The 26,574-nt window shown below is 53.0% G+C and overlaps 1 protein-coding gene across 2 annotated transcripts; it reads right to left on the bottom strand.

Annotated features, from left to right (window-relative positions):
• Positions 1-2,232: 2,232 nt before the first annotated feature.
• BCL7A (BAF chromatin remodeling complex subunit BCL7A) lies at positions 2,233-26,574 on the bottom strand. 2 transcript variants are annotated; one of them, XM_033097947.1, is made up of 6 exons: positions 26,265-26,574; positions 19,639-19,720; positions 16,383-16,479; positions 11,855-12,022; positions 7,294-7,478; positions 2,233-4,158 (listed from the first exon to the last, which is right to left on the bottom strand). In XM_033097947.1, exons 1-6 carry the CDS (start codon positions 26,354-26,356, stop codon positions 4,087-4,089), a joined length of 696 nt encoding a protein of 231 aa, XP_032953838.1. In that variant the 5' UTR covers positions 26,357-26,574; the 3' UTR covers positions 2,233-4,086. The 2 variants fall into 2 exon arrangements, with proteins under 2 accessions (XP_032953838.1, XP_032953839.1); XM_033097948.1 differs by having other exon boundaries at positions 7,357-7,478; positions 26,265-26,564.

Raw genomic sequence — 26,574 nt, forward strand, 5'->3', positions numbered from 1 at the left:
TCTCGATGGAGATAAGAGGAAGTCAGCTGAGAGAAACAGAGAAGCCAAGAGAGACAGAGAACGTGAAACAAAATGACTGAGAGACACAGAGCCAGGAGGAGTGGAGACAATGAATGGCAGAGAGAGGAGGGGACCATAGAGATGAGTCTGGAAGGAAGGGAACTTCATTCATCCAGGACTGAGACCCAGAGAAGACACACAGCACACAGGAAAGACAGAAAAGGGGGCAGCAAATGACTGCCAGCTAAAGCTTTTTTTTTTTTTTTTTTTTAAGCAAACAAGGCCCCTGTGATCTGTGTTCTGTCAAGCTGAACTTTCCATATCAGGAGTTTATTTCACTGAGCAGCCGGTCCTGGTAAAAACACTGGAACAGTTAAAAAGGAACAGGGTGGGGAGAGGCAGAAAAACAAGGAGAGAACATTTGCCTCCAGGTCGGTCAACAGGGTGAGACTTGGCACAGGCCTCACTAAAACAATATTCCCACCCCTTCCCCCCTCCCTGCTGCCCCAGGGACGAGTTTCAGGTGGAAGAAGAGGAAATGAGACTGGACAGAGGAAAAAGTCAGCTGTGTCTGAGCTGAGAGAGAGAGAAGCGTGTGAGCGGCTGGGACAGGAAAGGGCCCTGGGCAGGTTCTGGTCCTGGCTTGATCACAAGTCACCAGATGGCGAGTTAAGACAGGTCAGAACAAAGCTGCAATCCACCTGTGATGTGGGCTGACCTCTCAGAGTCCCTGCCATGGACCACAGCCTCCCAAAGTCAGGGCCATGGCAAACTGGTGTCCTCGGTCAGGACCCAGGTTGGGGGGCCAGGTGTGGCTTTCAAACTGGGGCTCTGATTGGCTACATGACTCAGGCAAGAGACACACCTGCTGTTGCCTCACCCACCCACGGTGGCCAACACCCACCTACAGCACCCACTGGGGCTGAATGATGGCAGCTAGCATGACACTGGGAGGTGCCAATCCCTGCGGACAAGGGCCATACGGTGACCTGTACAAAGTCAGGGCCACACAGCCATGCAGGTCACAGGAGCCGGTGAGGGGCAGTCTCACCATCGATTGGATTTTACTCTTTATTATAACGCTACAAAATCACAGGGTGCTCATGATTTGAAATTTTTTATTTTTATTTTCTGAAATGGAACCATTGTACATTGTACAAACCATATCTACTGATGGAATAAATAAGTGAAAAATTATACTGCTGTACAACACACCAAAAAAAAAAATCGTAAGAGGAAAAAAAAAATTAGATAATGTGAAAAAAGGTCTTTATACCTCTACCCAGGTCCTTGGCGGTAATAAGCATTCCAAACCGTGACATCGTTTGTAATGGGAGGTCACCACCCTATGAGTCGGTCAACTGCCTTCCGGGTTACGGGTGTTAAGTGCCAGCACTTTGTGGAATGTGTAGCCGCAGCTTCCCCAACTTCAAGTTTTTTCGGGGAATTAGTTTGCCCTGGGAGCCCTTTAGGCCATGGGGCCTAGTGTCCGCGGAAGGCATTCGCTTAGGACCCCCGCCCTGGCTTGGTCGGCTGGAAGGTCTTAGATTCTGTGGGGGAGAGCGTGAGGGGAGCAGGGGGGGTGGGGACAGCAGCTCCAAGGAGCGGGCTGTGGGGAAGGAAGCACGTCTGGATTTTTGCAGTCTCATTGTTCGGCGTGGAAGGCCTTCCTGGCCAGCTCTGCCTGGCGTGGCCGTGGCGGGGCGGGGGGGGAGTGTGGGGGGCCCAGTCGGTCCCGACCACCGGCCCATTCCTACCTTCAGGCACTTCAGAGAAAAACTAATGACAGCCTCGGTGCGGTGGATGGTGTCTTCATCAACCGTGTGGACTCCCCTTGCCTGTCCAGAGGCCACTGCAAACAGAAGGGGTGCAGGGGACCCTGGCCGACTGCTGTTTCCGTGTGTGTGTGTGTGTGTGTGTGTGTGTGTGTGTGTGTGTGTGAGAGAGAGAGAGAGAGAGAGAGAGAGAGAGAGAGAGAGAGAGAGAGAGAGAGAGATTCTCCTTCAATTATCTTGGTTGCCACCTCTCGTTTCCTCGAAAGAGCAGGAAATAAACATCCAAATTCATCTTTTGTCAAAACGGAGTTTTGCTGCAAAGGAAAACGTTAACTCTATAGGAGCTGGAGGTAAAGCCGCCTTGAGATTTGCTAAGAGGTAACGGCAGAGCGCAGTTCTCCGAGGAACCGCCTGCCTGCCTGAGTGAGGGCAAAACTGATAGGGGTTTTTTTTTTGTTTTTTTTTTTTTGTTTTTTAAGACAGAAACCTTTCGGCATCGTTAACTTCAACATTAAGATTTCCAAAGTTTGTTTGTTTGTTTTCCCTTATTTCAGGACACATTTTTGCATGAGGTATTTGAAATTCAGGAACATTTTGATTTCTTCTTGAAGTGCAGGAACTAGATTGGCTCCCTTAAAAAAAAAAAAAAATTAAGAGCCTCACCCTCAGAAACTCTTAGAAAATTGAACCTGGCAGACACTTCCTATGGTGGTCAGGAGAGAGATCCACATGTCAAAGGTGGTACCTGAATATGCACCAATTAGCAAAAACAAACAAAACAAAACAAATCCCAAAAAACAACCAACAAAACCCACAACCCTCCCCACCCCACCACACACAACTCAAAGGGAGTTGGAACTCCAGTGCAGTAAAGAAAGCTCAGGAAAAGGGTTAAGGTCTGAGGAGTCCATTTAGGAACTAAGAGCAACCAGGCCTCAGAACCAAGCAATTAGGCAGTTGGTCCAAGGGGGCATCTCCATTTTGGTGAGAGGAAGTTGCCCCAGACGGGCGGGGTTGGAGGCGGGATTCGATCACCCCTTCCTGGAGGAGTGCAGAGCTTTCCAACTCCTTAGTGCCTCCTTTCTGGCCTTCGAGGCCCAACCATCAAAGATCCGCTCCCTGGTGGGGACCCACGGTGGTGCATCCTGGCAATGAGACGAGATCCAACAGTTGGCTCAGCGAGTCAGGAACATTCTGCAGAAGCCAGCGGATTTCCCAAACTGCAATCTTGTGTCCCCCGGGGTGGGGCCGGGGGACCTGGGGAGGCAGAGGGCAGCAGGTTACTGTGGATTTGAAATCCAAGCGACATCCAGTCCTATGAAAGTTCAGCACCAGCTATTCCTGCCTCTGCTCCCAGCCTCCTCAGCCCTTTTGTCGTCTTAAGGAGACAATCATGCAGTCAGCCACAGAAGCCATTTCATCTTGGGGGGAATGGGAGAAAGCCATTTGGTGGGGGCAGAGGATGGAAGTGCCAGAACAATCTAAGGGCCCTGCATGTCCGTCTGGGCTGCTCAGAAACACCAGGCTCAGACGCCCCGAAGAAGTAAGAGCATATTGAGTGGCCAGCGCTTGGGGACAGTGCCAACATCTGAGACTCCTCGGGCGCTAGAGGCTGGTGCTGTCCCCCCACCCCCCAGCAAAGGCCCAGGGAGTGCCCAAGCACCCCACACCTAAAAATCAGGCATCTGAGGAGGTTTTGCTCTTCTGCAACCTCTGGCTCTTTTCCTCCCTGCCTGCTCTGTTCCCATTGAAGTCCCAGGGCAGGGAGGAGCGAGATGTGAGGGCCGGAGCAATGGCAATGGCTGCCTCAATAAAGCCAAGAGGGCACTTTGCAAAGGGAGATGCAAAACAACCGGGAAAACATGCCAGAGGTCACCTCAAGGGCACAAGGCACAAAAAAAGAAAGCAGGAGGAATCGGTGGAACAGTGAAAAGCCCCGACAAAAAGCAAATTCCTGATGGGTACCACCCTCAAATAGCTTATATCGTTAAATAGAGAAGTGGGGGTGGGGGGGACAATACAGCAGCAACGCAAACGTGAACTTGGCTGCAGAGACAGTGTGCAGACACTCCTGAGCTGTCGACCCGCCTCCACAAGGACAGTCACTTCAAGATTCGAGTGTTTTGCTTCACAGCAGAAAGTTCTTCAGTGTCTGAGAAGTCATGCCATTCTAGGTTTTCTTGGATTTGCACTTGGTAAACTTGGAAAGTTAGTAGTTCTAACCCGAGGGCTTGCTCGGGGGAAGCTGTTGTAGAATTAAGCCTGCTGATGGATCGCCCGTGAAATGTGGTCCGGGGACGGGACCTAGTGTCTACATCTCTTCGGAGTTTTGTTGCGAAGCCTCCAGTTTCATCTTTTTAGAGGGCGGCCCTCCTTCCAAGTCCTTGGGGAAAGAGGGAGAAAAGGTCACAGGTCAACAAGCTGTGAGGTTGAAGGGGAGCCCAGGATGGGATTGAGGGCAGGACCCCAAGGCCTGGACTTGAGGAGGTTCATGGACCCGCGGAGAACTTCAAACCCAAACTCCTCCTATCTCCCCCGAAGCCCGCGTCTCCTGGGCCCTGCCTGGCCCTGTCACACTGGCTTCCCTCCGGATCTTCCCTCTGTGCCTCGAAGCTCTCCCTCCCCTTCACCCTGCACAGCCTGGAGGGGGTGTCCTATTATCCATCCTCCAATCTGAAATTAACTGCCAGGGTCATTATTTACACACAAGGTTCAAGTTTACCTCTCTACGTTCAAAGCCCTACACGAACCGTGCCATGCTGACAACTGCTCCTCCAGGGCCCAGCACTGGTGGCTGGCCTGGGGCGAACGCTTGGCGGTCGTTGAATGTGCACATGTATATGATTCTGGGGAGAGGGTCCGTAGAGGTCACCAAATTCCCAAGAAGTCCCTTGACTCAAAGAAAGGTCAAACACTCGCTCACCCACCTCTGCCTGGACTGTCCCACTCAATCATCTCTGGCATCGCCATCCTGACCTGTCACCCAAGACCCACTCTTGACTTCACACATCGCAGCCGGTGCTCCCATGTCCATCGGGGTGCCTCCATCTTCCTGGGAAGCCCCCAGCCCACCCTGCTCTCCCTCTGCCCAGCGCCCCGTCTGCCCCTCAGCTGCCACCACCTCTGGCCCGGATGACACAGCAGCTTGCTCTGCCGCCTCCCTACAGAGCCTCCAACATAGCCTAGGCGATCTCCTCCAAATAGAAATCATACTTAGAATCTAAAACACACCGAGGCTTTCCCACTGACTTCACAACAAAATCCCAACTCCTTACCAGGCTGGAAAGGCCCGGGGACCTTGCCCGTTGTCCTTTGTGCCTTGTCTCGCCAGCTAGGTTCCAGCCGTCCTGGCCTCCCCACTGTCCTCAGGCTCACACCTGTCTCCAGGCCTGTACACCTTTGGTTCCCTCTGCCTAGAAAGCATGCCTCCCAGCCCTAATCCCGGTCCTTCAAAGTCCCACCCCCAGCCCATGCCTCTCCGCCTCCACGATCCTGGAAGACGCCCCACTCCTGTCAGGCTTGTTTGCATCTCTCTGTGCCGGTTCTCCCACGGCACATACTGTGGCTCTGTAATCCGCTCTGTAATCCGTGTCTGCTGGTTCCCCCTGGGTCTCTATATCCGGCATAGTCCCTGGTACACAGTGGGTGCCTGATTAATGTTAAATAGAGACCCTGGGGCCTCGATGTAGGATGTGTATGAGTGTCTTGGAGCTGACCCTGAGAGCAGGTATGGCATGGAGACAAGAAGACGCCGCTGTCTTTCCTCTCTCCTTTTCTTACTATGAAAGCGATCAAACTTCAATCCAGATGTAACAGGAACCAGTGGGCTGCATGGTCCCTTCTGAGGAAGGTGGGTCTTGCTCAGAAGGTCCCAGGGTTCTGCAGACCACTTGGATGGCGGGGGGTGAAAGTGTGTGAGCTCGGGAATGGAACTGGGAAAGAACAGAGGGAGCAGGAGGCAGAGGGTTGGGGAGGTGAAATGAAAGAGAGAAGAGACACGTGGGCTTGGCCAGACAGACAAGCAGGAATGGCCGGGCTTCAATGTCAAGTTGTTCGCTTTACTGCAATGCACCCTCCATCCTGCTCACAGACCTAGCAGCTCTGCAGGTGAGTGTGGGTGTCTCTGTGTGTGTGAACGCAGTGGAGGGGGCCCAATTTCAGGTCTGCGCCCCCTGGAATGGGAGTGGAGTTAGAATGGAAGACGCCTAGACTATTCCAGATGTCGGGGGGAAGCACTAGACCCCCCAGGGGTGTGGATCTAAGTTTCAAGTTGAGCTTTCCTCCGCTGAGTTCCAAAGGCCATGAGACCCCAGCTCACACCTTGGTTTTACAAACTATACATGAGGCTTTGATTTTTATTTGTAATCAAATGGGCTCATGCGATGCTTGAGGTTCTGTGACTTGCTTTTCTCATTTCACATTGAGAGACTATTTCTTCATTCTTTATCTTACTTAAGTCAACTGTACCCCTTCTAACGGCTGCACACGAGACTGTTTTATACACAGTACCCCAGATTCATTTAGCCAGTTCCCTTTCGACAAACTTCCTGCCACTGCAAACACATCTTCCATCAACCCTTGGTCTGTGGCTCTGGGCAGTTGGAGAGTGTTCCATAGGATGAAAGGAAGGTACATATGCAAAGGTATAGAGATGCCAAAGTCTGAGAGGCACGTCCCCTGGGGGAGGCCTGGTTCAAGGCTCCACAATGTGCAGACCAAATTTTGCTGCATGCTGCCCTCTCCTTTCTTTCTGCTGCTACTCACTGTCAACTTCTCCCGAGGTACCGGAAACTACTCAGCAAAGAGGAAACAGATTTTTTAGTTGACATTTTGATAACTCTGAGACCCCACTCCTCTCGGATGAGCAAAGAGGGTTGACAATGAGTCTTCATGGTGGCTGTGGCAACACTGAGGATCTCCTGTGTCCAGCTCTGCTGTAAGCATGTTACCCACCTTCTCTCATCTTACCACACCCTGGCCCCAAGACAGCCCTGACATCCCATTTTAGCTGCTGGAGACACTGCAGCTCGGCGCATGCCAAGTGACAGACCTGGGATTTGAACCCGGGACATCTGCTCCTATCCACTGGGCCACCTGCTTCTGCACTATTTGATTCAGACCAGATTCTGACAAATGGTGATGACCCAGAAAGGGGTCCGAGCGGGGGGAGTACAGTCAGTTGCAAAATATATCCAAAGACTATTCCATCCAGCCTTGAGGATTCTGAAGACTTATCTTCCCAGCTCTAAAGGAAGTTGACTTTGGGTCACTGAGAGAAGGCAACGCTTTTATGGACGCAAATAAACAAAGTTACAAAGCTGAGGCTAGGAAAAAAAGAACCTTCGTCTTCCTCCACCATCCCGAGGGCCGGGCCCAGTGTCCTGTCCTTCATCGTACCCCAGCACCCAGGACAGGACACAGAAGGCCGCTCACGAATCTTACTCAATGAATACACAAAAGTTCTAACCGTCTAATGAGAAAACAACAAAACAAAATTACAAAACACCTTTCAACGTACCCCCGACACCCCAACGGGCTCCTGGCTGATCTGGCTGCCCCTCTGAGACCTCGATCGAGGTACCTGAGAGATTGAAGACGTCTCTGCAGCTAGACCCGTGTCTCCAGATGGCTGCCGCTCGACCTTCTCTGAACTGTTCATCGAGTTTTCCAGTGATGACTGTGAATTCTGCTCGTCAGAGGCATCTGAGGGAGAAGAAGACGACAGAAGCTGTTTTCAGACACGTGAGAGGCAGGGCCAGATGGACCAATTACTAAAAATACCTGGAACCGGGTAGTTTTGTGGCCAGGCGGTCTGTCAGGGCTGCAATGAGCTGGGGGGCTTGGGAAACCTCTTGCTTATTTTTTAATGATGTCATTTTAAGCAGCCAGGCCATGCGCTGGCCCTGTGGCCTCCAACTCTTTCCTGCACACCCCATTATCTGCCAACTGCCCCTAGAGGGCATCCAAAAGGATGCCACAGGCTCTGTGCCGCGTGCACCCGGCGCCCTCTGGTGGACACAGCACGTTCCAACCATCATGGCTGCGGACTCCTCCCTCTTCATCACAAAGCCTGCATTCTCCTCCATTGGGGAACCGCAGAGGTAACTGCCCCCTTGTAAACATTTCTCTTAATAATATGGGTCTTTTTCTGACCGTCAGAACAATGACGGATCATTGCAAGAAACAAAAAATACAGAAACAAGTAAGTTGAAATCGCCAATTATCTCACGCCACCCACAGCTACCATCCCACTAACATTTTAGAGGATTTAGTCCCATCTTTCCAGATGTTTTCCCCTTACACGCACATAATTCTCCTCTCTCCCCGAATGGGGATCACACAGTATTTTGGAAGACTTGTTCATGTCTTTAAAAATTCTCTAAATACAAGCGCACAAAATGGCTGCACGGCATTCTATCAAACAATCACTTATTTAGTGAATTCTGTTTCATCTCCCTGCTCACCCCGACCCCAGCCCCCACATTCCTTTAGCAGAAGGAATGTGCAGGGCATAGCAGGTTGTATGAGGTGGTGTGGCTTTGGAAGAAGAGGCACCTGTGGTCGTACCTGCCGCTTTTTTAGGGCACAGAACCAGAGCACTCATGGAACAAGCAGTGACATCCCACCCGGGGCCCCACTATTCTGGAACCCAGGGCCCCGACAACATATGTCACCCTGATTTTCTAAAAGTGCACTACAATACTCAAGAATGCCTCACTTTCTGGGATTACAGAAGCAGAAGAGTGACAAAAAGGAAAAAAAAAATCCAGGCTTAAATTTTAAAGCAAGCAAGCAATATGGAGAACTGGGAAAAAGTCAGCAGCACTCCAGCCTGAGTCAGGAGATCAGAGGACTGAGAAGCAGGGCAGGCAAGGGCTGCACGACCCTCCCCCCAAGGGGCTGGCCTCCTAGCCCACCTGGCCCAGGTGAGCTGCTCTTAACATTCTCTCACTCCCCAAACCAGCAGCCACTGATCTCTTGTGGGCAGTGCCCGGAGACCTGACATTCGGCCAGGGTCTGAGCTGGGGTATGCTGCCGCCATGGGGAGAGTCAGGGTTCCATCATCACTAGGGCTGGGCTCCACCTCCACCTGGTGTCTGGGAGGACATGGGGTTTACAGACGGACCTGGGTTCAAATGCTGCCTCGGTCTCTTGTTTTCTGTGGGACCTGGGCTCTCAGTCTCAGATCTCCCCATCCCCGTAAAAATCAAGGCTGACAACAGTCACCCTGACGAGTCCCTGTGAGGATTAAGTGGAATGACAGGAAAAGGACCCAAGCAGCAAAATAACCCCAAGTGGGAGTAAAGGAGGGATTACCTAGGGCACAGAACCAAACTCCCCATAAACCTGACATTTCTTTGATATTTTTAGTTTTACCTTTAAAACCCATGTTAATGGCAATTCCTCAAAAAGTTAAACACGGAATTACTGCACAACCTAGCGACGCCACTCCAAGGTACAGACCTAAAAGAACTGAAAGTAGGTCCTTCAATACTGGCACACAAACGTTCAGAGCAGCACTGCTTACAATGGCCAAAAGATGGAAACAGCCCAAATGTAAATGAACAGATGCAAGGATAAACAGAACGTAGTCTGTGCCCACAATGGAATGCTATGCAGCCGTAAAAAGGAATGAAGCATTGACACATTACAGTGTGGATGAACCTCGAAGACATGATGATGAGTGAAATCAGCCAGATACAAAAGGCCACACAGTACGTGATTCCATTTATAGGCAATGTCCAGAAAGGGCAAATCCATAGAGACAGAAAGCAGAGTGGTAGGTGTCAGGAGCTGGGGGAGGGAAGGCGAGTGACGGCTAATGGGGACAGGATTTCCATGGGGGTGATGGAAATGTTCTGGAACTAGACAGAGGTGGTGATTACACAACATTGTGAATTGTCTGTCCTAAATGCCACTGGCTTGTGTACTTTAACCTGGTTACTTTTGTGTTATGTGAATTTTATCTCAATTAAAAAAAACCCACATTAATGTTACAGTCTATTTCACAATGTGTTTGCTTTAACAAACATTTTCGATTGTGATTGTCCTCCTTCTTTCTGACCACAGTTCCCTTCCTGCCCTACACAGTGCGTTCTGCAGAGTGGCGTGGGAGGTGGGGCCCCGGATGCAGGCGTAGAAATCACGAAGGTGGCTGGTCACCTGGAGAATCACGCTGCCCCCTTGCCCCGCCTAATGCTCAGTGGCCCTGGAGCTCACGGAGTGTTCAAGAGCTCCGCGCAGTGGCCTGATTCTCTTAGCAGAACGGTACTGGAACTCACCCAGGGGAAATTATTTTCCTGGGGCCTAAATTTAGTCCAGGGAGTTTGAACATTATGTCATTCCCTGAACTCACTCAGCAGTAAACAAGTTCAAAGCAAGGTCAACAGCTGGTGACCAATCCACCCTGTCCCACAGGCAGGCAGGCAGCGTGCGCCCACCTGGGAAGGCTGTGTGGGAGGGGTCTGCCTCCGTGTCCTTCCCACAGGAGCTCAGGTGGCCCCTGGCAGTGGGCAGGTGGGCCTGGCCCGCTGTGGTAGTCCTGCCTGAGCAATACTGGGCAACTGTGCAGGCCTAGTGACCTGCAGTGGCCGGAAGAGGACCCTGGTGTGGTCCCCACTCAGAGCTGTGAAGCTTGTGGGGTGTTGGTGCATGGGGCTGGTGGTCACCAAAATGTGGCAGTTATGGAAGGAAGCATTAAACCGAGATACGATTCCTGCAGCTGAGCTTGACTGGCCCTTTAGGACAAAGGAGACACAGACCCCAAACATGGGAGAAACAAGGCCACTGCCAGAAAGAAAGAAGGACGTGGCCCACACCTGGTCCTGCAGGGCCCCTGCCCCCAGCACCCCCAGGTCACCCCCCTCACCCGCCCTCCCCACAGCTCACCAGGCCCTTCCTACGCGCCAGGCTCAGCCAAGCATGTCACTGACTTTCCTGCCTCACTTACCCCTTGCCGTGACCTGACAAAAGGCAACTTTTCTTTATCTCATTTCATAAACAAGGAAACAGGAAGGTGCGTAGGAGGTGATGCTGCCGCTCAAGGCCACATGGCTGGGAAGAGTCAGCCTAAATGTGACCAGCTCTTCCTGTGTCCACAGCCCCCTGGCCTGTGACTGCATGGCAGGCTGGGAGCTGCGGCTCACTGTCCAGCATCACGAGAGAAGCAGACCACGTATCACTAGCGCGGGAAAAGATCAAAATTCAGAATACGATTTGTACTGAATGCATATATATATATGGCTTTCTTACCATCCTAAAGTTGAAAAATCATTAAGTCAAACCACTGTAAGTCAGGGACCATATACATTTGAATATTTTTATTTAGTGGCAGTCCAGAGACCTCAAAATAAATGAGCATATACATGTGTACACACACACGTCCTCCACCGTCAGACCACTTCTCACGGCGCCCCCCACTCCCACGATGGGGCAGCCGCCGTGCTCTCCCACCGGAATGACTGCACTAGCCCCTCACTGGTCTCCTGCCTCCATCCTGGCCCCCCATGATTTGTTCTCAATCACAGCGAACCAAGTGATCCTTCCGGTCACAACACACAAACTCCCAGTGGCTCTCATCTCACTCAGCACAGAAGTCGGGGGCTGCTACGTGGCCTTACGAGCCCCACACTGGAGGCTGCCTCCTCTCCAACCTCATCGCACTGTCTGAGCTCCTCACCCCCTCTCCCGCAGCCACACTGAGCGCGTTCCCACCTCAGGGCCCTGGCACGGGTTCCCTCTGCCCACAATACGCTTCTCCCAGTTATCCACGGGGCTTGCTCCCTCGCCTCATTTGCACAATGGGGCTTTCCCTGACCCTGTAACGTGGCAAGACTCCTCATTCCGTTTTCTTACTTTATAATTCGCCACAACACTTATTTTCCAAATACTAAATCGTGTGATTTTTAAATTGCACCCCACCCCCCGCCAAGAATATGAACTCCAGGTGTTACCTTTCTTCTGCCCTTACCTTCCTGGGGCGGGCACATGGCAGGGCCTCCATAGAGACCTGTCAACTGCCTGCCTGCAGCCTGGATGGAGAGAAGCCCCTGTGAACCCAGCGCTCCAAGGGCACATACCTTCAGCCCCAGGGAGCTCCTTTCCCTCGGCCTGGGCCTCGTCAGCCTTGGTGTCGGTGCCATCGCCGGGCACGGAGGAGTTGGGCTCTGGAGCAGGGCTTGAGTTGCTGCTGTTCTCCTGTTTGATGGGGGAGGCGTCTGCTATGGAGCTCTGGTTGCTGTTATCATCTGTGTGGGGAACAGAACGACAGGTGAAATTGGGCAGCTGCTGAGAAAAACCGGGTTGAAGTCTCGGCCTGTCCACGCCTCTGTGCCTGCAGCAGAACAGTCTCCCAGGAAAGGCGATACTTCCTCCTCCCGAACCTCTGGACTGACACATCCAGCGCCGGCCCTCACGACCTGTGACCTGTGAGGCAACGGGTTCTGGGAGTTGGGCCTGACCTGCCCCCACAGGGGCCCCTGAGGACAACTCTGTGTTTGGAGGCAGCCAGCCACACACAGTGGCCTGGCACAGTGTGACTTTTTGGGAGACATTTGAGGTCTCCTTCTGGGTGAGGAAACCAGACATCTTGTGTACTTGGCTCTGAAGTGATACAAAGGCCAAAGCACGTCCCGAGGCAGCACTGCCAAGAGGTTTCGTCTGATCTCATCAAGCCTCCAGATCAAACTTCCACTTGACACAAAATAAAAGGGAGAGAAGAACGAGTTCACAGCACAAAGTGGGATATTCCACAGGACAACTGACCCAGCTTCTTCAAGTCAATACCATTAAAAAAGTTTTTTAAAAAGGAGAAGTAGGGACGATTAGTGTAGATGAAAGAAAATGAAGAGAACTAACAGTTAAACATGATGTGAGAGAACGATTGGGATCCTATTTTGAACGTGCCAGCTGTAAGAGATGTTTTGGGACAACTGGTGAATGTGAACATAGTTTGGAGTTTAAAAGATATTGAAGAATTGTTAATTTTGCTAGGAGTGACAATGGTACAGTGGGTACGTAGAAATGTCATTTATTAGTGATGCGTGCTTAAGTGTTTAGATACAGACTTAAATATCGTGATGCAGAACATTTTATTTTACAATGCTCTAGCACAGGCTCCACACAATTGTCAGAATTTCCTGAACTTTATACTCAAGAGCTGTGCATTTTTTATATGTAAATTGTAATTCAAGTTAAAAACAACACAGTTAATAAATAGATGAGGCAAATATGGCATGATATTACTGGAAATCCAGGTGGTAGGTATATGGGGTGGTTCACCGTAGTGTTCATTCTACTGGTCTCTCTTATGAAATTTTTCATAATGAAAAGAAAAAAGGAAATAAAGCTAATTGGGCAATTGCATTAGTGGTTAAGCTGGAGGCAGAACTGGGGTCCCAGGGCACATACCCCCTTGGATCCCCTTTCTTGTGCACAGACAGTCATCTTAAACTATGAATACTCAAGTAGCAAATTTCAAAAATAATACTATAAACTTACACTGCTTTTCTGGGCCATGCTGTACACCTGAGACCAAGGACATTTTTGTGGGGAGGGGAGTGGAGGGAAGAGGGAAAGGGAAGGGAAGGGAGGAGCATTTAGTCACCTTGTTTAATGCTCTCAACAACCTACCAGGTAGGTGCTCTTACCACCCTCCCTTTACAGAGAGGGAAACTGAGGCTCAGAGTGGCACAGTCCCTTGCTCAGGCTGGTCTTCCCAACTCCGAACCCCGTCTTTCTTCTACCTCAACCTGCCGAGGAAGCGCCAGGCAGTCACGCAGCCCCAGCTGGGTAAATTGCATCTTAAGCGTACTCTGGGGGTTAGTTAGGAGTGAATTCTGGGACTTAAAAAAAGGAAAAAATGTACAGTCTCCTGATTTACCGTTTGAGAAAATCTAAACCTCCTTTCTATGCCAGGATACGCACGCATGTGTGTGGGAAGCACGGAAGGCAGAGAGGCTGGACCCCTGGGTCCAGCGTGAGGTTATGTCAATGAGTGACAACAAGCACTAATGTTCAGCAAGTCAGCTGCCTGAGCCAAGCCTGGTGGCCCAGTGACAGCGTGACCCTGACACGGGGGCTAACCTCAGTTGGATCCTGGAGACTACAGAGCTGGATGCAGAGGCCCTCACTGCACCTCCTCCTCTCCCATCCTCCCACCCAGAGCCTGCCAGGCAAAGCCAGCCGGGCCCCCACACCTTGCCCTGAACTTTCACTGACGTGCTCTGTGGTTGGACTTGGTCTTGGCTGCACAGGTACTAAAATGGAAATGACACTGAGAAGGTGAGCATGGCTCCTGGTGTGTTCAGCATTCTAGATTTTTTCTGGAGTGCTAGTCTAGATTTTTCTAGTGGCCACAAACTTAGATTCTGCCTCCAAAGGACGTTGCATGCCAGCACGGGCATTTCTGACTCTAGGCAAGTTACAGCATTCTCTGAGCCTTACTTTCCTATCTGAACAACGGGGCTTGTTTTCAGGTAATGCATGAAGCAGGCTTAGCAAAACGCTTGGCACATTGTGATGGCTTCTGAAATGTTAGCTACCAACATGCTAAGGCTTTAAAAAATTATCTTATTTAATACTTATTTAATACAATGGGCCTCAGCCCAGTGGCTCGGGTGGTTGGAGCGCTGTGCTCCTAACGCCGAGGTCTCCGGTTCGATTCCCACGTGGGACAGTGAGCTGCGCCCTCTACAGCTAAGACTGTGAACAACAGCTCTCCCTACAGCTGGGCTGCTGTGAGCAGCCAGAGGTTGGCATAAGCTGCCGTGAGCTGCCATGGACTGCTGAGTGCTGCTGCGGGCTACCGTGTGCCACCATGAGTGGCCGGCAGCCCGCGAGAGCTGCCGTGAGCTGCTGTGAGCGGCTGACCACCAACTGGCGACAGACTGCCTCAGCCGGGGGAGTGCAAGGCTCATAATACCAGCATGGGCCAGGGAGCTGTGTCCTACACAACTAGACTGAAAACAACGGCTTGGGCGGGAAGCAGGAGGGGGTAAAAAATACTCACAATGACCTTATAAAGTAGGCGTTACCACCCCCATTTGACAGATTAAAACAGACAAACCCAGAGGCTACAAGTTAAGTAACTAGTCTGGCATCACGCAGCTGCGGGGAGATCCGAGGAGAGTCAGGCTTGAACCCAGGTTGGTAGGAGCTCTGATCTAAAAGGCCCCACCTGTAATTCTGTGCTTCAACCAAAACCCTGAGCCAGGCCTGGAGTCTTCTTGACCCCTAGAGAGTGGGGGAGCTAGCTGGTGCCAAGCAGACAGGTATTACGTCCCAGCCCAAATCCCCTGCTTCAGAAAAGGAAACGTATCCCAGCTATGATTGTTCGGCCAGTGGGAGGCTTTCTCCACACGCTGTCTGCCAAATCCCTGTGCTTTCTCCTCCCCTCCCTTCCCTTCTGTGTTTCTTTCAGCAACAAGCAAGACTCTGTCCTCAGAATCTGTGACTATTCTCCAGACGAGTCAGTCTCCCCAGTACAAGACAGCCCTGGGCCTGGAGGGTTAGAACTCAATCAAACCACAATTCCTTTTGGATGTACTTACTCATTTATCTTAACACCACCTTGTGCCAAAGGCTTAGAGTGGTCAAAAGCACGAAGACACTGAACTTGGGATCAAGAGATGGAAAGAGGCAAGTGCTGCAAGCTCTTATACCAGCAGGCCAGGCAGGTGACAGAAGGAGGTGAGCCAGATGGGCCTGGAGAGGCCGCGCCCTCCCTAAGGGACAGTGCTCCTGCCCGGGCAGGTTGCAGCCCCGAGAGGGAACGCGTGCCCGGGGTTTCAGGCTCGGATTTCTCCAAGGACGGCAGGGAAGCAGATTTCCTGATTTACAAGTATCAGAAAGTCAATGTTTTAGAGACTTCACATGTGAGTCTCCAAGGTCAGAAGTCAGGTGGTGGTTTTCCTCGGAGGAGTGGGGACGACCAGTAGGGGACACCTGGGCTAGTGTGACCTGGGTGTGCATCCTCTGTCAACACTTCATGCAGCCATACGCTTAGAGTCTGGGCCTTCCTCTCAGATAAAAAAGTAAACAAGAAAAATAAACACCAGTAACGTCAAGACAACTGCAGACTGGCTGAAGCACGCCCCCGGCCTGGATTTGATCGGTGGGACACCAGTTACAACTTTTGAAATAAGACAGCAAAGGAGGTGAGGCTGGCGCTGTGGAACCCAAGTCCCAGAGTGATTAAGGTGACGTCAGAAATCCAGGTTGGAGCTTCCCAGCAGCCAAAGCAAAATTTGAAAATGGAACATAGAGTCATTTATATGGTATGTCAGGCCTAGGAGGGAAAAAGAGAAATGTGTGCCCCAAAAACCTACTGGGCACCCAGGGCTGACAGAACATCTGTGAGATTTTTGTCCCTGGGTGAGAAGAAGGTCTCATTTTATGTTTCTTGGCTTTTCGCGCTGGTAAAAGCAGTTCCTTCTCCTCCACGGAGCCTTCTCCTTGGCACAGAGGCCTCCTGCTCCTGCCCAGCCCTCCTACCCCTCACCTGGAATGTGAACAAACCTGCTGCTGAAACAAAACACAACTGAGTGCTCGCCTCGGCCCAGGGGCCTGGCGGGAGAGGGCCGAGCACGCGGGGCAGGGGGCGCTCACCATGCATGTCCATCATCCCCGGGGACGAGCTGTTCTCCGGCGTGGTCACCTCCGAGCCACACTTCTCATCTTTGCCCTTTTTCTTGTTCTTGTTTTTCTGGAGGAGAAAATGGAGCAGAAACCGAGTTACCAAATCACATGTGCGCACACAGGAGCAAGACCCTGGGGGGGTGGTAGGAATATTTTATTCCATAGACTCGTCTTGGAGCCCCCAAGTCCCTGGAGGGCTCTCCTTGGGCTTCATCTGAACACATCCCATTAGGGGTCTCATCAAAGAGCTCAGCGGAGGGAGGCCTCTGGGGCTGCAAACAAACCCACGGCGTAGGGCCAGCACCTGCAGGCATGCAAACACCCTGGTTGGCGGGAGTCTCCTCCTCCTTCAGGGAGAGCATCTGGGGAAAAGGCCATGGTCACCAGCACAGAGCTGGTACAGTGATGCCAGGTGAGCCATGGAAAAACGGAGTCACACATTCCCACGCTGGTTAAGGCCCAGGGCTGCCTTTCTCCAGCACCACAGTGGAAGACCAAGGGAAGAGGGAGGGAGAAGTTTTGCACGTGGTTCTATTTTTTTACAACTGGAATAGAGTCAGGTTAGAAACAACCTGTGTCCACCGGTAAGAGACTCATTAAATAAATTATGGTTCATTCATTCGATGTAATGTGATGTAACAATTACGGAGAATAAGGCAGCCCTTCCTTTAATAATGGGGAATGAGCTACAAAAATGTCAACATTAAACACATTTCAATTTCTCCAAGATGTATAAAAGGTACAGAATGGAATGCCGTGATTAATGGTAACAGAAAGGACAAACGTGTACTTACACGTTTGCAGGCACCTGCTCTCTGTGGAAGAATAAACACTGGGTGCCTCCAAGGGAAGGAGCTGGATGGGGTTGGGTGAGGGGGGCACGGCGTGCGCACGGATGGGAAGCAGATTTATAAAATGGGATACAGTAAAAAAAAAAAAAAAAAAAAAAAAAAAGCTAACATTTGAAGAATACGTAAACCTAGAAAAGCAGAATGTAGACTGGTCGTTTCCAGGATCTGGGTTGTAGGGAGGAACTGCTAAGTTTTCTTTTCGGAGTGATGAGAAAGTTCTGGAATTACAGCAGTGATGGTTACACAACTCTGTGAATATACTTACACTGACTTGTACACTTTAAAAGAGTGAATTTTATGGCAGGTGACTTGTCTCTGTTTAAAGGAAGTTTTTAAAGTAATGTTTGAATTTCGTAACACGTTTTACCTATGTAAAAGAATAAAATTTTCCAGAGTTCTAAAGGAAAAAAAAGAGGTGTAACTGTGTCATAATTGGATGTTTTTTTAAAAAAAACAGCTATTTATCCCCCACAATGCAGATTCCTGGACAAAACCATCCAAGATTTGGATTCAGCTGTCTGGGGCGGTGCCCAGGAACCTGCATTTCTTTAAGAGTCCCAGGGGATCAGATGCTCAGCCAGTTGGGAGACCTGTCACCCTAGAGGGAGTGGGGGTGGGGAAATGGCGTCTTCTACATCCCACCTCAGAAATCACAGCAAACCAGCATTTCTTGAGCACCACCTCTGTAGCTGCGCTGGGCTATGTTCTCTCCGTGTGACATATCTCACCTCTGCTCTGTTGCAGAAACCCCAGGCCCTGGATTCTACTGCTTCATGGCACGAAAAAGGGAACTAAGGCCCATGGAGGTGGGGGTCACCTGTCCAACATCACAAGTTCATCAGGGGTGGTCTGTCCCACTCCAAATCTAGTGCCCTCGGCCCAGCCTGGGGCTGCCTGAACTTGCCGACAGCCCATATATTATGTTTTCTCCTTGATCAGGATCCATTTGGCACTTCCCTGATGTCTGTTTCGTGCTATTCTATAATTGTCTTCTCCCAATGAGATTATAAATTCCTTGAGAGCAGGGACCACGGCTTCTGAAATGCAACAGCGTTTCTACACCACCTAATGATGTGCAAGGCACAGACGGGGCCAGAGCCAGGCGCTGCCTTCGAGGAGCCTGGCCATACTCTGCTCTCCCGGGGAACGGCCGACACCCAGTACCGTGAGGGTCCAGGTCTCAGGGCATCTGGGGAAGGCAGCCCTGGTGGCTCCATGAGCCCAGGCCAGAACCAGAAGGGACTACAAACAGCCACATTCTCAGCCCAGCACCGACCCAGGCAGGGGCAAGCATGTAACCAGTGTCAAGAATGCAGCCTCAGCCCTGCCTGGAGACCCAAGACAGGTAACCAAAGACGGCGGAGGGAGGCTTAGCTCGCCTTTACTTAGCACCCCCCACCCCGCCACAGAAACCTACCAATCACAACCATGTCACCCCCAGGAGCAAATGGGGCCTTGCTGCTCAGTGTGACTGTCGTCCTGGAGGAGAGAACTATGTACGCATAGGAAAGGCACTCGGTGGGGGGAACGGCCCATGCAAAGGGCTGGAGGGGGGCCATTCTGGATTCTGCCTGGAAATGAGAGTAGCTGACCTGGAGCCTTTGGGAGTAACTGACCTGGGAGCCACCAAGCTGAAAAACTGCCATGGGGAGCTGCCATCAAGCCTTCCTTAAGCTCAAGCACAGCCCCTGGGGCGCCCTCCGGTGGCCACAGTCACAATCTCTCCGGGAGCTCCCCACAGTGGTCCATGCTTCCTGCACCAAACTCTCTCACTCTGGGGTCACCTGTCACCAGCAGCTCCAACCACCAGAAGGTTCTCCAACAGTGGAGAGAACATGAGCTTTAGAGTCAGACAGACCTGACACTTGCTGTGTGACTCTGGGGAAATGGCTTCACCTCTCTGAGCCTGTGCCCTCACGTGTACAGAGGCTAGAGATCAACTCCACACACTCAGTATGAGAAATAAATGAGGTAACGCCAGGCAGATACTCAGGTGTTCAGGACGGGAGAGGATCTGCCTATCTGTGGGCACCACTACACGCGTCCCCCAAACCATGGTGCCCAGGGCCCAGGGGAGGGGACACCTCTGCACTAAGGTGTGTCCCCATTGACAAAATGTGGAGCTCTCAGCCCAGAAGAGATGACCTGCAGTGGACACTCCCCACCTCTCTGAGGACCAAACTCTGGGGCTGGACCGTGAGTGGGGAGGAGGACACAGGTCCAGCAGCCTGTCCATCCCTAAGCTGGGTGCCTCTGCTTCCCAGGTAGCCTCGGGCCCAGGGTCCCACCATGGTGGCAGTCAAAACCCCTGTCCTCCTGGTGGGAAGGACATGGATGGACGGCCCCACCCCAGGGGGCAGGCCCCTAATACTCACATCGTCAACCTTTGGCTCTGTCACAGGGACCCACTTGTAGATTCGCAGGGATGTGTCACCCACGGTCACCCACTTCTTCTCCCTGCGGAGGAAGAGGAAGAGCCTGTTACCAGGGGCTTTGGGGGCAGGGCCCTGCTCACCCCTGTGGGGGCGCCAGCCCTACTCCCTTGGGGCAGCTGTGATGCAGTGACTGCTTGGGATTAAGAGGACGAGCCCGAGGTCCCACAGATGAGGTTCTAATCCCAGCTCTGCTGCTCATCAGCTGGGGCCCCTGGGCAAGTCACTTCACCCGTCTGAGCCTCAGTGTCCCCTTCTATTAGACCACGTAGATTCGTCCAGCTCTCTGGGCTGCTGTGAGGAGTACATGACACTATGCGTGTTAAGGTCCCCCCAGTGCCTAGAAGGACGTGCTCGGTAAGACTGGGGGGAGAAGGGCTGCTATCGGGGTGACTCATCTGGATGAGAGGAACCCGGCCCCCGAGTCCTCTACTTTTTGTCCCACATCGCTCCCAAGCGGGGCCACCCAGCCCCTCTGGGCAGCAGAGAAGCCCATGTCTGCACGGCTGCCCCCACCCCCAGCCTGTCCTAAATTCCTGGGGGACAGCGTCCAGGGCCCCTGGCTGCCAGAGGCAGGTTTATGGATGAGGAGAAAGTCACAAGCCATGAGAAGGCAAAGGGGTGACTGGTTTTCATTCAGGATAAAAATGACTGCCCTCTCCTCCACACCACTATGCTCCAAGCCATTGTCCTTCTCTAGATTATTGTCACAGCTCCAGAACTTCTGTCCTTGACCCCCTGTAGCCTACAAGCAAGGTCACGTCACTTCCTGCCCCAAACACTGGGACTGAGGGCACGTGGGCTCAGGGAGAACTCACTGTAGGGGGAGCTGGGATTTGAACCCCGGGCAGTGCTGGCTCTTGGGTCCACCCTCCTAGCAGCCGGCTCTGCCATCCTGGGAGAAGTGGCAGGTCAAGGCCAGACGCACACCTGGTACAGGTGGTGTAGCTGCCAGGAGCCCTCAGTAATTTTAGTGACAAGGTTCCACCAGAACCCAGAACTACATGTAACATGAATGCCTCTCTTCGTGAGCTGTCTGGCCCTTCCTGCAGCCTCCCCGCCCCAGTTTCAGCCTTGGGTCCTCTCCTCTGTGGATGGGGAGACCCTGACGTGCTGGTATTACAGCCACCTGGCACCCCTTCACTGCACGGGGTTCTGGGCACCCGAGCACACTCCAAACCACCTAACCGAAACCACAGACACCTCTACTCCCAAAATTGTGCCTGCTCGGGTCCCCCATGTTTCCTGCTAGAGGAAGGTAGGACCTCGCTTTTATTTTTATATATGATAATATATTATTATGACCATTTCTAGTGTGTTCTATGTGCTAAGCATTGTACACACTTGCTCTAATCTTCCCATAACCTTGTGTGGCAGGAATTGTTACCCTCCCCATTTGACGGATGAAGAAACTGAGGCACGGGGAGGTGAAGTCATCAAATCCTCCTTGCTGCACTGCTGTTTGGAGCAGCCTCTCCCGCCTCATCCATACCTCTTTTAGCCCAGAAAGAAAGAAGTAAAGGCAGGTATCTAAGTCACCACCCACCCACCTCCTTCGTGCTGGAGGCAGAATGGACAATCCACAATCCCAGTCTTTCCCTACCTCCATTCTGAATAATCAGAAGGTGCCAGGAAGGGACAGAGGCAGTCTAAGAAACAGTCTCAGTGACAAAGCAACAATCATAATAGCCATTGTGTGCCAGGCTTTGTGCCAAGTGCTTAATTTACACGCTCTCGCTCCCAGATATTGCCACCAGGCCTATGTAAGGGGGACTAATATCACCCCACTTTATAGATGGGGAGATTGGAGGCCCAGAGAGGTTATACCACTAGTTCATGGTCACACCGCTAGTCAATGGCAGAACCAGGACTAGACACAGGCTCTGAGCCCAGCACCCACTTTCTGCTATTCTGTCTCCTGTGAAAACTAAGCATCCGTTCCACAGAGCGTGCTGGGAACAGAAGCTGGACAAACGTGCAAACTGCTTGAATCCTGTAGAAGTGACCAAAGGCACTTACTACTCACAAGCCCTTGACTGGCTTCCTCGCCCTGGGCCCCGGTATACTAGGAAATCCAGTTTGATTGTGAAAAAAAAAAAAAGCAATTGACTTGCAAATACACAAGACACCTTTCAGAGCAGAAAGTACCAGATCTGGGTTTGCGGCCACACATGAGTCAGGATGAATGTTTGCAGTCGCAGGTGCTTCCTAGAGAGGTTGCGGGGCCTGCAGGTTATGAGGTCAATACAACCAGGTCGTCCCTTTGTCCTAGCTGGAGACCCTTGGCCCAGGTCCCCTGCTCACCGTGCTTCAGCTGCATTCCTAGGTGTGGACACTGAGGGGCTATCAGACAGGGGGTAGAGTGTCAAGGAGCCCACCTCAGGCCTGCCATTCGGTCAGCAGCCACCCAGGAAGAGACAGGGCCCCAGCGCTCAGGTGTTAAGTCACTGAGCAAGCACCAGGGAAGATGAGAAGGGATTTCACAGACGTGTCGCGTGAGCTCAGAGAGTCTCATCAAGCTGGCGGCTTGGCAGCGCCCTGGGAAACACCACATGGGCTTAGAGGAACAGCTGAGTTCCCAGAGCCGCCCCCAAACCCATCACCCAGGGCACATAGTCCCCACCCCCGACAAGGGTAGTAAGCGGTAGTTATTACCTTGAGTCTGGCAAACAAGTGGCCCACAGACATGGTTTTGTCTGGCCTGCATGGTGCTTTTAAATTTTTCAATCAATTGCCAAACTTAAAAAAAGTCATACAGTATAAAAATCCAGATTCCTGGCTACTTTCAAAAACATGATCTTACCACGAGGGGCCCACAGGCACCCCGAGAGGAGCAACGGCACTCGCCAGATGGGGCTCTGCGGTTCCCTCAGATCCTCCAGCTCTCCCCACCTGTAGGCACTGGGCCAGGATTCACGACCACCAGGCCCCACCCCAGCCTTTCCAGGAAGCTGCCCCTGGGCGTGCCCTAAGCCCTCCTGCTTCCATGGCCCCTGGTAACCAGCCAGGCTTCAGGATCGCTCTCTTCCCCATCAGACCTGGACTCCAGGACGAAAGGAGGACGTGAGGTCCCAGCTGCAGGGACAGAGCTCCGACTGCTCCTCCTAGGCACAGGCTCCTATGTCAACTACAAGCACCAGGCCAAAGCCAATTTCCAACACTCTCCCAAGGCCAGGTCCAAGGCCAAGACCATCCTGGGGTCACCTGGCTCCCTCAAAGAGAGCTCTACGTCCCTTCCTTTGTATTCACTTCCCAGGGCTAGTCCTTGACACCTCCGGAGGCCTGGTCAATGGCGGGCCTTATCCTAAGTAGGCCCAGGCCCACGTGAGCTGCCTGGTGCCTGGCAGGAGGGTACCCCCAAAGGTTCTGAGGGGGGGCCCCAGGCACAAACCTCTCCCACCCCCAGGGACAGGCGGGAAGTTCTTGGAAAGTCTCACTGAGGGGCCTTTCAGACCAAAGGCCCGGGGGCCCCCAGCCCAGTCTTATTTCTCAGCTCAAGCCATTGTCTCCCACCTAATGAGTCTCCCACCCTGCTGTTCTCCACTCACACTGGGCCGCCTAACCCTGGCCGGTTTCCTAAAACGGGGCCCACCATTTTGTCCCTCCTTCAGCCATCTTCTGGCTGCCTCACACTCACCAGCTTGCCCTGCTGGGACATCAGACAGAAAGGAGAAGAGGAGCGGCCAGCAGCTGTGGACACAGTGGCTACCACGGGCTGCTGACTCTTTCCAGGGGTAGGGGAAGGGTAGGGCTGGCAGAAGGTTGTCAGGGGGTCACTGGGGCTGGCGAGAAATACCACCCTAAGCTTCCAGGCTGAATGACAGGCCAGAAACCTCCTTTCTCCTCTAGGTACAATATAGGATGCTGAAATAAATTTGAATTTCAGATACACAATGAGTAATTTTTTTTCAGTATAAGCATGTCCCAAATATTGCATGGGACATACTTATATTTAAAAAACAAAAACAAAAACACCTATTTTAAAAATTATTTTGTTGTTTACCTAAAATTCAAATTTAACTTGGTATCCTGTCATTTTATTTGCTAAATCTGGCAACCCAGCATCCCAGCCAACGGTGAACTGCATGGTTGGTGGCCACGCAGTTAATAAACAACCCAACGTCTGGAGGACTGACTGGAAGACCCCTTCTAAAGGCAGAGTGAAGGTGAGATTTGGCTTCTGGAGGCCGGAGAAACCCAAGATATAAGGCAGGTTTTTTTTTTTTGTTTGTTTGTTTGTTTTTGCCTAGAAGAGGCAGGAAAAAAAGAAAAAAAATCAGCAAAATACAAGTTCGACAGAGCCCACCTTATAATGAAGACATTTAATGACTGCTCCAGTGTACAGGGGTAAGGGCTGTTGGAGACCCGCTCTTATTCTAGTGGGGGAGTGGGGAAGGAAGCAGCACAGAACCCCTTTGCTGCCATGGTTGGAGAAGTACCATGGTTTGCCCAAGGTCACGGAAGGAAGTTACCTGGAAGCCCAGTCCAGCCTTGAGATCCCAAGCCTGAGGTCTTTACAGGACTTGACAGGTTGTTACCCAAAACACAAGCAGGGAGGGACATAAGTACTCCTCCCCTCCCCTAAACACAGGCTGGGCCTGCAGTGGGTTCAGCAGCATCCAAAGCCTCCAGGCAGGCTGCTCTGGGGCCCACAGGGTGGAAAACCCCATAGTTCCATCTGCCCTCCCTGCAGAGCAGCTGCCAGGCAGGCCCTACAGGAGCAGCTGTCAGGGTGCAGGAGCCTCTGCCTGGCTGGGAACCTGGGGCAGAAGGCCCCACCATGCCTCCTGGAACAGAAAAAAGCAGCTTGTCCCCAGCCTTTCTCACCTCCAGGCCTGTGATAGAAGGGACTCAGGCCCAGACACCAGTTTTTCTCTTTACAAAGGCGCTAAGATAGGGGACAACTCCAGCCTTCCCTCTGGAAATCCCACAGGAGAGGGGGCTGTGGACTTGTTTTCCGGTGTGTGTTTTGCCTGCAGCTGTTTCTGCCATTTTTAAATGGGTCCAGTCCCAATCGGGGTGCCCTGAGCACTAGCGGAGCTCCCACAGCACGGAAGACTTGGATTTCAACTTTGGAAAGTCTCCCCTTCTCACGGTTCTGAAAATTCTTTGTCCCATTGGAGCCAAACCCAGCCCTCGGCCGGGCATCCGGCCATCTGCAGACAGCCCTTTCCATAGGAGGCCTGGGAGCACGTGGACTTTATTGATTTTCCTCCTGCCTTTTTTGTTGGGTTTGACTCAGAAAGGACAACTAACTTGTGACACGGCTAGACTGGATCCTGGCCCCCTGTGGTTTTTAGAGACCAAGGCGTTACTCAAGAAATGACACCCCTAAACATAAACATAGTCCTCCACGGGGGGCCTGCCCAGTTTTCAGGCTTTAAATAAAGGGTCAGGACGAGCCCGCCGGCACTGACACTCCAGCACGTCGCGGCTGCTCCTCTCCCTCCCTGACCCTGGTGAAGCCGTGGGAAAAAAAAATAATAAAGTTGAAATCAGGGAGCTGGGAGTTTTCAACAAGTCTGCCCCAACCTGGCGATGTGCTGCGTCTCGGGCCTGGCCCTCGGGCGACTCCGAGTCAGACCCCGCCGGGGCCAAGCAAACATTCAGTTCTATTAATTACAATAAGGCCACGCCGGACACTAGCTCGAGCTGGAGAAACACGCGCGGCCAACCCGGAGTCTCCCTTTCCCACCACCCCCCCACCCCCCGTGCAGAGAACAAAAACAACGGCTCCCTCCGCAAAACAAACACGAGCTGCTGGTTTGGGAAAGGCAGACGCGCGGCCCAGGACCGGTTTCTGGGCAAAAACATTGGCTCGCCCGAGCCCCGCGCCCGGGTGCCGGCTGGAGCGGGTGCAGGGGGTGCCCGGCGCCCCGGGCCCCGCGGCGCCCCTCCTCGCGCTCGCCCCCATCTTGCTTCCCCGCCAACAGCCCTCGCTCCAGGCAGCCCAAAGCGCTAAATTTAAACGGCTCGCGCTCTGCAAACTCCGCAGACTCGAGGGCGCCGGGCCTGGGAGGCGGGGAGCGAGCGAGCGAGCCGGCTGGGGAGGGAGCGAGGGCGGGAGGCCCGGCGCGGGCAAGGGCGCGGGGGCCGGCGCTGCGCCGCCCGGGGCGCGCGGGGAGGAGACGGAGACCGCGGCGGCCCGCTCCGCGCTGCACAATGGAGCTCGCGCTCTCCCCTCCGCCGCCGGCATCGCGGCCCCGGCGCGCGGGAAGCCGCTTTCATGTGACTTGCACAAAACGAAATGGCTTCTGGGGCCGGCCCCGAGCCCCCCTTCCCGGGAGCCGAGCGCCGCGGCGGGGACTGCCCGCCGCTCAGCCGCCCGGCTCGGGGCGCCCCCGCCTCCAGGCTGCCACCGCCGCCGCGCCAGGTGGGCGACAGGCGCGAGCGCACCTGGGCAGCGGCCGCGGCCCCCGCCTCGCGCAGGTGACCCGGCTCGCGCGCCGCCCGCCCTCTCCAACTCCCGGGCCCGCGGGCGGCCGGGACGCTGCGCCCGCCGGCTTTTTGTATGTGGTCTGGGGTCGGGCGGCCGCGGCGCCGAGGGGGCGAGCTGCGCCTCCGCTTACCATTTGCGCACTTTCTCAATAGCCGCCATGACCCTCTTGATATCATCTTTGGCCCGGCTCCTGGTCTCGGCTCGAACCGACCTGCCCGACATGGTTCTGGCGGGGAGAGAGAGGCTGCGAGCGCGCCGCCGGGTCCTGCTCGCGCTCCGCGGCGGCCACACTCGCGCCCGCCCGCCGCTCACTCACACACACAGACTCACACACACAGACGCTCACACACACACACACACACACACATACACACACACTCACTCACACACACACGCACACACACACACATACACACACACACACACACACAAAGCCGGGG

Source organism: Rhinolophus ferrumequinum, chromosome 25 (genome assembly GCF_004115265.2).
Source record: "Rhinolophus ferrumequinum isolate MPI-CBG mRhiFer1 chromosome 25, mRhiFer1_v1.p, whole genome shotgun sequence".
NCBI classification, from domain to species: domain Eukaryota; kingdom Metazoa; phylum Chordata; class Mammalia; order Chiroptera; family Rhinolophidae; genus Rhinolophus; species Rhinolophus ferrumequinum.

What these genes read in the sequence shown, in the direction of transcription:
- BCL7A (XM_033097947.1), bottom strand. Translation starts at nt 26,356, where the DNA reads ATGTCGGGCAGGTCGGTTCGAGCCGAGACCAGGAGCCGGGCCAAAGAT. An exon ending in ATTGAGAAAGTGCGCAAATG is followed by an intron (nt 19,721 to 26,264) that starts GTAAGCGGAGGC and finishes CTTCCTCCGCAG; the next exon opens with GGAGAAGAAGTGGGTGACCG. An exon ending in GGAGCTCCCTGGGGCTGAAG is followed by an intron (nt 7,479 to 11,854) that starts GTATGTGCCCTT and finishes CTTCTCCCTCAG; the next exon opens with ATGCCTCTGACGAGCAGAAT.